The sequence below is a fragment of the Netta rufina genome, assembly GCF_964035555.1.
Source record: "Netta rufina genome assembly, chromosome: 5".
Classification (NCBI taxonomy): Eukaryota; Metazoa; Chordata; class Aves; order Anseriformes; family Anatidae; genus Netta; species Netta rufina.
This window is the reverse complement of record NC_140128.1, coordinates 59,702,389-59,716,140: the sequence shown is the minus strand read 5'-3', so window position 1 is coordinate 59,716,140 and position 13,752 is coordinate 59,702,389. Positions and strand designations below refer to the sequence as shown.

General features: G+C 38.0%; 1 protein-coding gene across 1 annotated transcript in view; it reads left to right on the top strand.

The window, feature by feature from the left end:
- Positions 1–7,895: 7,895 nt before the first annotated feature.
- The window catches only part of LRRC9 (leucine rich repeat containing 9), a gene marked incomplete at both ends in the record, with an annotated part of 72,727 nt that continues 66,870 nt past the window's right edge, over positions 7,896–13,752 (top strand). The window contains 6 exons of the mRNA XM_084288011.1: positions 7,896–7,949; positions 8,355–8,423; positions 9,332–9,550; positions 10,094–10,234; positions 11,594–11,657; positions 12,275–12,345. Coding sequence (XP_084144137.1) covers positions 7,896–7,949; positions 8,355–8,423; positions 9,332–9,550; positions 10,094–10,234; positions 11,594–11,657; positions 12,275–12,345 — 618 coding nt within the window. The remainder of the gene's footprint in view (positions 7,950–8,354; positions 8,424–9,331; positions 9,551–10,093; positions 10,235–11,593; positions 11,658–12,274; positions 12,346–13,752) is intronic.

Sequence of the window (13,752 nt, the reverse complement as noted above, 5' to 3'; positions counted from 1 at the left end):
AGGGTGTGGGTACACTCAGAATCTACTGCTACAGTGTTTTTCTTTTGTTATGTCATCCCACCCACCACCCAGTGGTTTCTAACATTTTGTCTGCTTCTTTTATTGCTTCCAAACATGGAACTGGTCTTTTCATCGAATTATCCATAATGTCTCTGAGATCCTTTTTCTTGAGATGTGATAGCTGACTTAGAGCTCATCAGTGTGGATCTATAGCCATGGCTGCCTCTCCTCACATGCAGCAGTCTGTGCAGTTACCACTACAGTTTCATCTAGTGTTTCATCGACCAGTTCCTCAAATTTTATGAGGTCCTTTTTGCACTCTTTGCAGTTGCTAGTGTTCTGTGATGCAGGAAAAAAAAAAAAAAAAAAAAAAAGGTTAGAAGAAAAAAAGAAATATGAGAAAGAAAAATGCTTTTTAGGATTCTGTTAAGCTGATGATGTAGGAAGTCCATTACTCAACTCCATCTTTTGATACATCAGTCTTAGAGTAACCTTGTACTGTGAATTATGCTAACAGATCTCATCACGACAAGATCCAAATACCTCAAAGAAGACTCGCTGATATCACATCTAGAATGCTTCTGTCATCATCTCTCTCAGACTGGGAGGATAGGGCTTGGCTCTTTTTCATCCATGCAGCCAGACCGATTAAGGTGTTATTTCATCCTGGAGAGCTGACTACGCTGGTTCCAGCCCAGCAGGTTTTCAATTTCCATTGTGCATCAGAGACAAAGAGATGTGCTGCTCACCGTGGAAAAATGCAAGAGAAGAAAAGTAGGTGAAAATTCCTCGCTGCATTTCATTGCTGCTTTTGAGTGCAATTCATTTGCCCCAGATATTACAAAAAATGTTCCAGTGCTTCTTCTGTGACATTTTGGGGGTTCATATTTCCTACAGACCACTGGTGACTGACATTACAGTCTAACTGCTGAACATGCTTAAGAGCTCTCTTGAACAGTTGTGGGATTTTTTTGTTTCTCCCTAGCTCTTTGTAACCGGTGGTCTTGATCTCAGCATAACCAGGCTCTGGGAAAAGGTAATTCATAAGGATTCTGTTGTGGTCAGACTAAAGTGATTCTACCACACCTACTCTAAGTGGCTGTATTTTCACAGGTTTAATTCCCCGTGTGTAAGGAAAAAATAATAATAACAATAGCAGGCGAGAATATGACCATAAAACAGTTATGGCCACGTAACTGGCATCATTTTGTAGGGTTCAGTGGAGCTATAGGAGCACACACAAGCCGCAGATTAGAGCCAAAATTGCTTCCCTTGTAGCTTGATGAGTCTATAATGATACTGTCTCATGGACGATTTACTTTTGTTTCAATGGAGCTCATTCAGGCCCTTGATACATAGAAGTGAAAGAAGAAAAGGACATATGCCGAATAGGATCGTGTTTTCTGTAGTATCGATGCAAGTGGGGTTTGTTCTATTATAAAAATTGGAAAATATTCACCACTAAACTGAGAAGCACATTTTCATTTCTTCAGAATTTGCATTTCAGCAGATTTCTTCTGCATTTCTGCAGATCCTCTATAGCAAGGATGAAAAACTTGATCCCCCTCCTGGAGAAAGGATTTACTTCACCATTCATAAGCAGTAAAAAATAAATATTGTAAACCTTAAAGAGCTTGATGGCTTTGGATATTATTGATAGATTACAAGGAATGAAAAAGTTAAAAAAATCAATTGAAATAGAAATAAAATAGAATAGAAATAGAAACTTCTTTTTAAAGATTGGCCATGAAAATATCACAAAGGTGTTTCATAGGTGCCGATTTCTATCCTAAATCAGACCCCAGTGAGATTCAGAGTACAGAAGAATTCAACAAGGGCACAACACTACCCTCCACCAACGTTGTCAGTAAACGACATGGATGTTTCAAAAGTTTGTTCAACATAAAATTTCAGTGACTGGATCTTCTTGTACCTTCCTCCATCAAACTCAAAAGCGTGTGCTACCATCTGCATTTTTCTGTAAATACCTACATACTGTTACTCAGCTCAGTCTTAAGCTTCCTTTTATCAGTGAGAGTCTGACAGCAGTGCATCACCAGCTTTGGTTTCCCGTCCATGGCTAAGTTTGTAGCTTCCTTTCCTGGAATGAAGCCACGTCAAATGAACACACCGTTGCAGGAGCTGTTTTACCCATGCTGCATACAAAAGAAAAATTCCTTCTGTCTTATCCCCTGTGTCCACCTACTTGATAAACCCATGGATCATGTGGGTTGGTTAATTTTCACTCGAGATTTACAATGGCAGCTGAGGCTGAAGCGGTGTGCTGAGATGCCCTTGTATTCCTTTCCTGAGTCAGAGCATTTCAAGATGGGGTTTCTCCTCCTGTAGCCGTAGACCATCCAGCCGCAGCTTCCATTTAGCTGTATTGAAGTGCTTCTTGCTGGACTGTGACCATTTAATTAGGTGACTCAGATCATCGTGGAGGTATAACTTCATTATTTACTACTCAACAAATTTGCGCCATCTGCAGATTTAACTGGCTGAGACCAACGTTACCATTTGGATAGATTAGATAGTTTCATTACATTGATTAATAATCATTAAAATGATTTCCCCCATTTTGAGATCTGCTTTTAAGCCAATTTCTAATCCATTTAATGTGTGCCCTGCAAATTCCATTTTATGCTACGCTGCTTGTTTTCATATATTTTACGTTTATGGTGATGTTCCCCTGTGAGTACCTAGTCGCTGTGGTTTAACCCTGGGAGGCAGGAAAGCACCTCACGGCCTCTTGCTCACTTCCACCCCAGCAGGACAGGGGGAAAGAATCAGAAGGGCAAAAGTTAGAAAACTCGTGGGTTAAGATGAAGACAGATTAATGAGAAAGACAAGAGGAGAAGAGAAAAGGAGAAGCTGGCGGGGCAGTATGAGAAGCTGAGAAGTCTCTGACTGCATAAGCACTGCTCTGCATGTTATTATCACTATTTTCATTACATAACCAAAACTGTAGTGCCATACAAGCTGCTAAGAAGAAAATTAATTCTGTCCCAACCAAACCAGCACACTACCTGGTTTCTGAACAATTCCCTGCTTTCTTTGATATTTTCAAGTTACGCCCCCTGTTGTTTGTCAGAAATTGCTGTGAAGTCTGGGACAGTGACCATAACAAAAAGAAATAAAAATAAAAAATAAAAAGAGGCACATATCTATTACTGCATAGTGCTATTTTTTGTTTGCGTAAAGCAAGTGTGCCAGGATCATGAGTCACTAGGCAACTGCTAATTTATAGATCAATGCTGAGCTCATTTCTGTCTGTTAGCATAACATCCGGTCGAGCTGGCTGGAGAAGTTACTGCAATAATAAAACATCCTATAAATAATGCCTTACCTAGTGTTTCCAGAAGCACTAATGAAGTTTTATCAGTTTGATTTTGTTGTTGTTTGTTTGTTTTTAATCTCCCTGCAGGAGACTTTCAGCAGCTATTCCCAAGTCAAAGGCATCTGAGATAACTCAAATTTTTTCTTCCTGCACATTACTGACATAGACACACAAAGCAGCTTGTCCTGCACCACAGGGAAATTTCATACAGATGCCCAGTGCCCATCTGAGCTCACTCCTCAGATTTTGTGGCCTGTCTTAAAAAGCGCTGAGAAAATACAGTAATTCAGATAATCTCAAAGCACAATGTAAAATGTAAAGCACAGACACACATATTCATTTTTATGCTCCTATTTAGTTCATTTACTTTAGAAAAGGTGGTGAACAGTTGTCTATAAAATCAGGTGAATTTAAATGCAGCAGAGAGGGCAGGGCCCTGCAGCACTGGCATCCATTCTGCTTCTTGTGCTCTGTATCAAAGGGATGCAGCCAGAGCTGCAGGGAAATGGTCTTGTCCATGCAGAACTCAGGCAATCAGGAGTTATTCTTGATAAAATACTCACGCATATGTATTTAAAGCCACAATTCTGTCTGTCACTACTGACATACTTGATTCAGCACACTTCTATCCCATTCCATCCTGCAGGTCAAACTGTAACTAGCCGGGGATACACACTGCCCAGGTAACACCTATTTTTGGCAACGCCAAGAGCAAGCAAGTGCACTGCTTCCCGTCACATTTGACTGCATCACCAGTGCTGTGTCAAAGCCCAGAAGCCTTTCTCAGGTTCATCTTAACAACGTTCTTCTTGACCCCCGGAGGAGTAAGGACTGTGCGTTAAGAGGGAGAGACATCAATGTAGCTTCATGTTTCCAACTACTGGCAGTGCTTAACCTGCTAAGCTACCAACTTCTGATCACATGGGCACAATTAGAAGTCTAGAATTTTTAAAACTTCAAAAAGCATAGACACATCTCACATCAAAATATTCAGACTACTAAAATTATATAAAAATTCCCCAAATTGTCTCATTTATCTTACCTGATAGCAAAAGCTAAAGTGTGTACAGTTTTATTAGCAACAAAGAACAGAGAGCCTAGCTTCTAAAATGCAATCTATTTTAAACATTTACACAAGGTCTATCATCACTGCTTCTTGGCACTTAATCTGATACTTGATCTAAATATGCATTGGTTGGCAGAAATGATACTGGAAGCACTTGAATTAATAAATGACACAGTGAAAGTCAGAAATATCCCAGTGATACAAATAGAAGCAGCCAAAAAGCTGCTCATAGCTTACAAACAATACTTTTTTAACAATGGAAATTCTTCTACAAACAAATGTACCAATCACTTTTAACAATCCCAGAGAAACCAAGTTGTCTACCACCCCATAAAAGTACCAGTAGAAGGCAAAGGCAGAAACATATGTCGGTGATACACAGTGATCAAGAAGAATCTAATGAACAACAGTTTCAAAAAGTTTCACTGACAGTCAGCAAAACAATTCCAAAAGTAAATGTACAGCAGCAAGGCACCATCAGCACTTAAATATTTGCTTTGACTATGCTTTGAAATGATTTAAAATTATACTGAAAGGCTTTAGCAGAATTAGAGCAGAATGTGCCACAGCAGAAGGTGAAAGATAACACACTTGAAATGATTAATTCAGTCTGAGATAGGTCTGAAAATCCTTTATGTTAAAAGAAAAACCTAGCAACTGCTACCAGACCTTTTTTTAAATATATGTGCAAATATACGTTTTAACAGCTTTACAAACCAACACCAAATTATCTAGCAGTAACATTATCTAGCTCTTAATGAGCTGAGTTAACAATTAATATTGTAATACCACCCTGCATATTTGCTGTAGTTGAAGAGATTAGGGATATTATATGCACTCAGATTTTAGGTTGCCAAAGCAGGGCACCCTGAGATGATTCAGTCACCTAGAAAGGACTAAAGGTGTTCCACAAAATGTCTATTTTTGTAATTATTCCCTTCTGGTAAGACAGGAGTGTTTTCCAGTCAAACAGAAATCCCTACACCCAAATTAGATCATTTGGCTTTCCTCATTGCCAATAATGAGTCATTCACTTACATGCTCAGAAACAAAAGCAGTTGCATTTTGCTACTGAGAGTACCAATGAATATCTGGATTTGGATGCAATGTCCAGTTTTACTGCTTCATCATTCAACTGCTTGCTTGAAAATACTAAGGAGATCACAAAATGGCATCAACAGGCCTAGCTGCCTAAGCTACATTACTGTGAGGGTTGCCCATAAGATTCTTTGTCAATAGGAAAGGAAAGAAAAGGAGTAATTTGCTAAACAAGACCAGCTTTGTTGCAAGATCCAGTATAACACAACACACTTCCCTTAAACAAAATTACATAAAAGGTTCTCTGCAGGAGGCTCAGAGTAAATGACTGTGTTGGTTTTATCCTTGAAACATAAAGTGAGCACAATTTTCAGAGCACTAACATCCCCTTTTTAATTTAAAATCGTTCCATTATGTACTTGTTACAATATGTTAATTTGTCAGATGATATTTGGACGCATAATTTTACCTTATTACAGACTTCTGCTAAAAGAAACCTACTAAATTTTTGTCTTTGGGTAAATGAATTTTAGCACCTATAGACAGGGAAGTCGGAGACCAGGCAGCAGCATCTTTTATAATGGAGAAACAGATGGAAATGAGCTGCCTTATGTGGAATTGGAGTGACATCTGGTGACATCGGAAAGCAGCGCAAGTAACAACTGATCAGCCTTTGAAAAACTACAGAAGCTGCTTGAGCCATTTCCACTCCTTCAATTAAAAATGTTAGGAAACATTAATGCAAAGATTTTAACAGAAACCCTTGAAATTTTCAATAAATCTAACCTCCTTAGTCCCAAATCGGTCATCTCTGAAGACACCTGAGTCTGCAGGAAGCCAATTTTCTGCTGGGAAATCCTACTGCTGGGAAATGTTCATCTAGCCTCACTGCATGGAAGAATAAAAATAAAAAGATAAAATTAAGGGAAAAAGGCTGGGTGAGCAGTTCTTTCAGTTTGACTGGTGCTTTTTATCTCATGCTCACGTTTGTAGTTGATTTTAGTTAAGCCAGAGCTTCTGTGTTGCAAGTTGGCACAGCCAGTTTACATTCTTCTGAAGTTAAACCACTGCACAGATACAACATCCATCTGACCAAGAGTGGTTTGTGGGATAGAATAAAACTCTCTAAGCCTTTTTTTTTTCACATTTCACTTAAAGCACCTTAGCAGCTCTTCGCCACTACTCACAATAAAGTCATTGCAGTGTAAATTAATTAAGCACCAGCACAGGGTCAGATGGATGGAAAAGGGCTGGAGAGAACCTCCATAGTGTTGTGTCAGACCACTAGCCCCGTTTAACTGGGATTACTGGGATTACTGGTGCCGTACCCCTCTCCCTCAGGTACCCAACATGGCCGCCGCCATGCCCACCGACATGGCCGCGCTCCCGGCGCCAGGGCAGCCATTCTCGCCTCCCATTGGCTGCCGGCCCCCGGTGGGCGGGGCTATGCGGTCTCCTAGGCGACGCGTCCCCCTGGTGGCGCTCTGGGCTCCGGCGGTGCCCGGGCCCCGAGGAGGCCGCAGGGGGAATCGCGGTGGTGGCGGGCGGGAGCTCGGTGTGTGTGGGGGCTCTCTGTGGGCCCTGAGCTCCAGGGGTGGTGGTGCTGGCGAAGCTGTGCCTTCCATAGGGGAGGTAGAGCAAAAATCTGTGCTTCCCCGGGCTCCCAGGCAGAGCCCAGAGGAGCTGGTGTGCACCCAACCTAACCAACTTCCTCAAGTGTTGCACCTGAAAAATACATTCTCCGTTTCGAGCCCCAAAATACTCACTAGAGAGGCTGTCTGTCATCAAATGCTGTGGCAGAGGTTCCAAATCAGCAGAAATGTAGCATATTAAGGGTATGCTCTGTGCATCCTGTGCACACAGCCATTTAAGTGATTCAAAAAGCTGCTGTGTCAATTGTATTTTTACCTACTGTTTGATGACGCTAAAGATTAATTGTAGCAGCTTTCTAACTAACAATTTGTAGCAAAGGTTTTGTAGTCTCAATTGTATTCTGATATCTGCAATGTTTGTGCAAAAGTGCTTTTACTGAGGGTTTTTGTGGTGAATTATGAGCTCTGGCTGGCATGTTCTTATCTTTATGATTTGTGCAAATATAACTTAATGAACCTAATGCACGAGTAAATGAGTGTGCTTCTTCATCCTTCTTTATGGATGTGGTCATAATAACTTGTGCTACAGTGCTTTATGGAACTTTAGAATCTAAAAATGTGAAGCAAAAAAGTAGTAAATCAAAATATCTCTGGCAGTTTCAGCTTTATTCTGTCATAATCTTCACTGTGAGTCCATTAGAAATACAGATTCTGTAATTAAATACAGGAATTTAGATTTTTACAAACTTCTTGGAAATCCTGTGACTCTGTATGGGTGGCTACACAGCTAATAATATTAATGTATTTTTTTTTCTAAGAAGTTACTAAGAAATAATAGTCACAGCAGAGAACTCAAGAAATGGTGCAAAGTGATAACCAAACCCAGAACCTTGAGGAGATGATTATGGAGTTGGTAAGTTATTCAATTTTTATTTTATTTTTTTTTTTTTTCATCTCTACTTCTGTAAATATCAGTGTTCTTGCTAGAATATAGAGCTATTTTTTGCTTTTCTAGAGGTACCATTTGTAGTGTAGCCTCCATTCTGGAATACCCCAGAGGTGGTATAGGGCAGGCATTAATAAGAGTCTGTGGTGAACTGAATGAGCTGTAGCAAACATATTAATACTTGAGGTTCTTTGTCTTATGAGAATATCTTTAAATAAATTACTTTTAATGTATAGCTCCCTGCTTTGTCTGTTTCTCATGAAGTAATATTTCCTTGCAGAAATACTTATATACAGAAACAAAAACAATCTTGTTATATACATTTGGCCAAAATAAATCTTTTAGTTTTGACTCAGTCACATCTTTTTGTAGATATCAGATAATTGTGAACAGAATCAGATGGTACGTGAAGTTTCCAATATCTTCGTTTACTATGAACTGGTTAGAAGTTCAAAATGTGGTCCCACTCCACATTTGTTTAAATGTCTGCGTGTTTTCATATGCTCACTACAGGCAGTGGAACTAAAGGATAGGATTCAGCTGCATAGATATTGCTGTTTAGTGCTGTTTTCCTGACTTAATGTGTCCAGAATATCAGCTGCAGGATACTTTTAAGGCCTCTAAATTAGCACTAGATAGTCTATGTGGCCAACTGTATGCCATCCTTAGTATATATTGTCCAGGAAACTAACAGAATAAGTCAATTTAGTGTAAATATCTCCTGTATGATCATCAGAATGGATTTCTGGGATCTTTTGGCTCAGGCTATATTGATTGAATCCCTTGACTAACATTGAGAGCTTGGACAAGAGGCATGTGTGTAGATGCCTACTGTTTTGTGTCTTATTCTCGTCCTGAATGAAATTCCATGTAAACTTTTATTTTTATCGTGGCCAAAAACTTGCATTGCATTTACTTGATACGACCACTTTAGAAGTGGAAAACTACAAGACTGATTAAAACCCACCAGCTAATTGCATACACACATATGCATGAACACATACATGTACTAGTTCATAGATTAAGTTATGGATTCCTGGGTTTTAATCTAAATTAAAATTAGCTACTTGAAAACTGTTGTTTTAAATTTAAGGTACATTTTGAGGTTTGATAAGAAGATTTTGTGTAATACTTTGTGAGCAGAAGTATATGTTACTTAACTTTTACATGCTTAATGTGGTTAAAATTGCAAAAACATTTTAATGCAAAGAGAGTTTTAAAAGACACAGCTGCTGTTAAGCAGTACTGTAATGGCAGTAAGACATTGTGCTTCATAATGTATTCTTCATAATGTATTTTTTTTTTACAGCATGAACATAAAGAGAATAATGGCTTTGTTTCATTTCCAGTGCATATGCAATGGATTGCCTTATGAGAAAATTGATCAAGAGGGACTGAAAACAACTGCATTGGAGATGTTTTTCTCAGGTTATTCCAGAATTGTAGGCATGGAGTACTTCCCCAATCTAACTACTCTCACTCTCATTGGGCAAAGTATTCAAAACATTACAGATCTGGAGCACTGCTTATTGCTCAAAGAGCTATGGATTGCTGAATGTTGTTTAGTGGTAAGTTAAGTATGAATTTTCTTTGACAGCTTTAGCCAGTTTCCAGTCCTTTGCAAAGACAGTCTGAGTCTTTTGAAAGCACTCCTTTTATTTGTTCAAGGAAGAAGACACCTTTTGAAGGAGTCTAGATTTGACATTTAAGTATATAAAATCCCTTTTTTGATATGTATCAAATTAACTTTTTTTTTTTAATTTATTTTAGAACCTACTGTTGGATTTTTTTTCTCTTTCATTAGAATTATTTTTTTAATAACTAGGATAGTTATATTGAAACCTTTTCCAGGACACTAGTTAGAATGAAGAAATTTTAATGAAAATAACATTGTATTTTAAAAAAGCACGTATTTTCAGGAACTATTGCAGCTGCTGCTACTTTTTATTTGTGGGCTTAATTGAAAAGCTTTCTAAATCATCAAGATTCTTCTGAGGGTATGATCTTAAATTGTTTGGAACTACTTAAGTTTCTGTGCAAGCTAATAGCATATTGACAAAAAGAGTGACTTCTTTTGTTCAGTACTGCAAATACATCTTCTTCTATTGCAGAAAATAGATGGTCTACAAAAATGTGTAAATTTAGAAAAGCTTTACCTTTATTGCAATGAAATTTCCAGGATTGAAAATCTGGAATCTTTAACAAAGCTGAATGTACTCTGGTTGAATAATAACATGATCAAGAACATAGAGGTGAGTCTGGTGTCCTTGTTATGTTTTCTTGTCTTCTATTTTATCTAATATACGGTATATTAATTACGTGAAATCAAAATGTATTAATAAGTAAGGCTAAGTTTTAGAATAATTGAACAACAGAAAGAGCAATGTTAAACTTAATGTTTCAGCCTCAATTCATACGTACTCATTTGGAACAGATTGACTGTCAAGGTTTTCTTCATATGCAGAGTTATCTAAATCAACCGTTTTCAGATCTCTATGACTTCTGATGCGGAAATAAAATTATTTATTTAGCTTTTTTATAACTACAGCCTTTTCCCTGTATTACATGGAGTATTACATAAAAGGTTTTCCATTTAACTCTAATATTAGCGTTTGGCATTTTTGTTTGGAGGGATGAGCTCCTGTTAAGGAAAACTTTTATCCTGGGTTTTCCTCAGGCTGTTACATATGAAGTTTGCTCCAAGGGAAAACTGGTTTTCCCCTATGTCCCCTCAAAATAGAATTCTAACCTTTGGGTTGGAGGTTAGTCCAGGACCAGCAAGAGTTCTGAGATTACCAGCTTGCCAAATAAAGGGAGAAGAAACATATAGATGGCCATTTCTAGCAAAAGACCACATAGCATTCTGAATTACCAGACTCCCATCAGGGGACAGAATGCTGCAGCCCAGTCCACTTTAACTTGAGAGAGTGCAAGAAAACAAAGCAGAAGGAGATACTGATATCAATATAAAAGTAGTTAGAGCAGAAGAGATGATGATAAGGATCAGATTATTGTGAATCTCCAAAGCCAGAAAGAGGAGAGAAGAGAAATCAAAGCTGAGCGTGCTGATGTGGAGAGGAAGGAGATACTGATATATTACACCTGACAGAGAAAAAATATAAAAGCAGTAGAATGTTACAAGGTAGAAGTTGTTATTTATTAGTGGGGACACTGCAAACAGTAGTGGCATCCCTCTGCAAAGAACTGCAGTGTCATCATGGAGAGAAATGATTGACATCAGTGATACAGTTCTTATGATATATATCCCTAGGCCAAGACATGGGCTGCAGCCAAAAGCTAATGAGTACTTATGACATAGGGCATGATCTGTTAGATTTCTCATACACAGCTGTGAAACTAAGGCTGGGGGACTAATTTTATTTCCATTGCAGTATCATTTACAAAGGCTTTCCAAGCTCGTTCCCTTTGGGCAAAAGGCTTTCTCTCTTTGCATGTCAAAATAAAGCTATAGTTTACAACAGAGGCAAACATTGTTTAGACTCCAGTCAAATTTATTTTTACATTTGAATGATCTGCCTCATAGCCTACAGGCTTTTCAGCATTGGCAGTGCTATATTAGATTAAAACTGTATTGTTTAAAACATTCACAGGGCTTACATACTCTGCAGAATTTGCAAGAGGTCAACCTTGCTGGAAACTTAATAGAAAAAATAGGTAAGTGATGTCAGTCTGACATTTCTAGCATGAGCATTCTGGTTACTACTGAGGATTTATGTCTTTAGTTTAATCCTTATCTCATTCTAATAGAAAAATTCTTACCAACTTACACAGTTCAGAGCCATATCCAGTATACACAGTCCTGATCTTCCCAAAGTCTGTGTCAGAACTCCCTAGGGCTCATCTCTACTTACACCAAACTCCTTTCTGTTGTTGTAGCCATATCAAAGAAGACATAAAATAGATATTAGTGGTATTTATGCATTTTTTCACCACCTCTAGTATAAATGACTTTTAGTGTAAATCTATATTAAGCCTGTTTGATTATAAATGGAGATGTAAATAATTTCTGCATTTCTACACTAGTACTAGAGAATCTCACTTTTTCTTGATTTATCTTCATCTGTAATAAAAAAGATCTTCCAAATACTATTCCTACTTTTTGAGTGAAAATGGAAAATAATGTGTATGATGTCATTGTGTTAATGAAATAATCATTTGTGTTTGTTTGTTTGTGTGATGAAAACTCATCCAGAAGATGAACATGTAGATATCCCAGTAGACAACACAAATGTTTTTTTTCTCGATTGCTGTTTGTCTTTGTTTAATTTTAGGAAGTTGCTTAGACTTCAATATACAAATTGAAATATTAAACCTCTCTGGTAACAAATTATCTTCCTTCAAGGTATGTTCTCACTTTACATTTCTTTTAGATGTGTTCTGGTTTTGTTTGGCATTTTATCTCTTGCTGGGAAGAGAGCTGGCTTTTCTTTACGATATTAGAGGACCAGTAACATGTGACTGTGATGGCAAATGGTTTAAAAAGAAAAGATGTCAATATTAACTTTTATTGGTTTTGTACAGCTTTTAGCTCTTTTATTTTGCAAAAATTACTGCTTCTAAATAAGCCTTGTTACAAAGACTTGAAATTTATCAGAAAATTTGTCAGAAACACATTGTGTTTTTACTTCTCTTACGTGCTTCCTGTTCAGTGTGGCTACATTACAAATCTCAGAAAAATCACAGCATGCACATGTTCAGTATTGACTGTTCAGAGTTTAGCAGCTACTATCTTAAAAGAATCCAGCCTCTTTTAACCTGTCTGCTCACTGTCCTAGCAAACAGAGCAATTCCTCACTCAACTCCTAAATGCAATCAGATTATGAATTAGTTCACAAATCAAATAGGCTTCAGGCAATGGATACAAGTGCTCAGCAAGAGTTTCCCCTCTAGTCTAATTCTTGTCTTCTGCTGATGATGTTTGGATCAAATTACATTCTGCTTCATCTGCTAAGCACTCTTTTAGAGAAAGTCACCAGCTTAAGGAAGGAACAAACTGGAGCTGAAAATGTTAAGAAATAGCCTGGGACAAAGAACGTAGGGTCAAGAAGAGGAAAGGCAGAAAAAGGAAAAGAAGAGGTTACATGAAAAAGGAGGTAGAAAAACTCAGAGGAGGATTTAGACGGGGCAAACGCAATGGTGAACTAGGATGGCAGCCAAGAGAACAAACAGGCTAGCCAGAGCCTAGGAGAGTTACATGGGGAAGAAGGACAGTTAACATGAAGTAGGAACAGAGCTCAACAGGGAAGGGACAGGGCATATGAGGTAAATTGAACAGGGAAGAGGATATTTTTAACATTACACATAAACAGACAATGACACTAGTGACATATTAATTTTGAGACTGTAAGTTTAGCCAAGTGCTGGGGATTGTAGGGTATTAGGAGGTATTTTAGGAATGATTAGTGAATTCATCCTGGGAATTTAGAATGTTAAATTAACTATAATGACATTTAGCTGATCACTTTGTACTTTAGGTATGTAGCCCTGCATGTAATTCCTCATTTCTAACAGAAGTCCTTTAAATCTTGTCTTTATCATCAGGATTTCAAAAGTTTTGTTGTCAATGGCCACATGTTTTTATTTTAAGCTTGAGAAAGATCAAGGCTTTTGAGGACAGATTCACTTTTTTTCTAGATTTATTTCTTCATAGAGCCTGAGAGCCTGACCTTTATTTCACACATTTGCTTTGCTTTCTTTCATTGATTGGTTGTAGTTTGTTTTTTCCCAGAATTTAGGCAACCCCCATGGG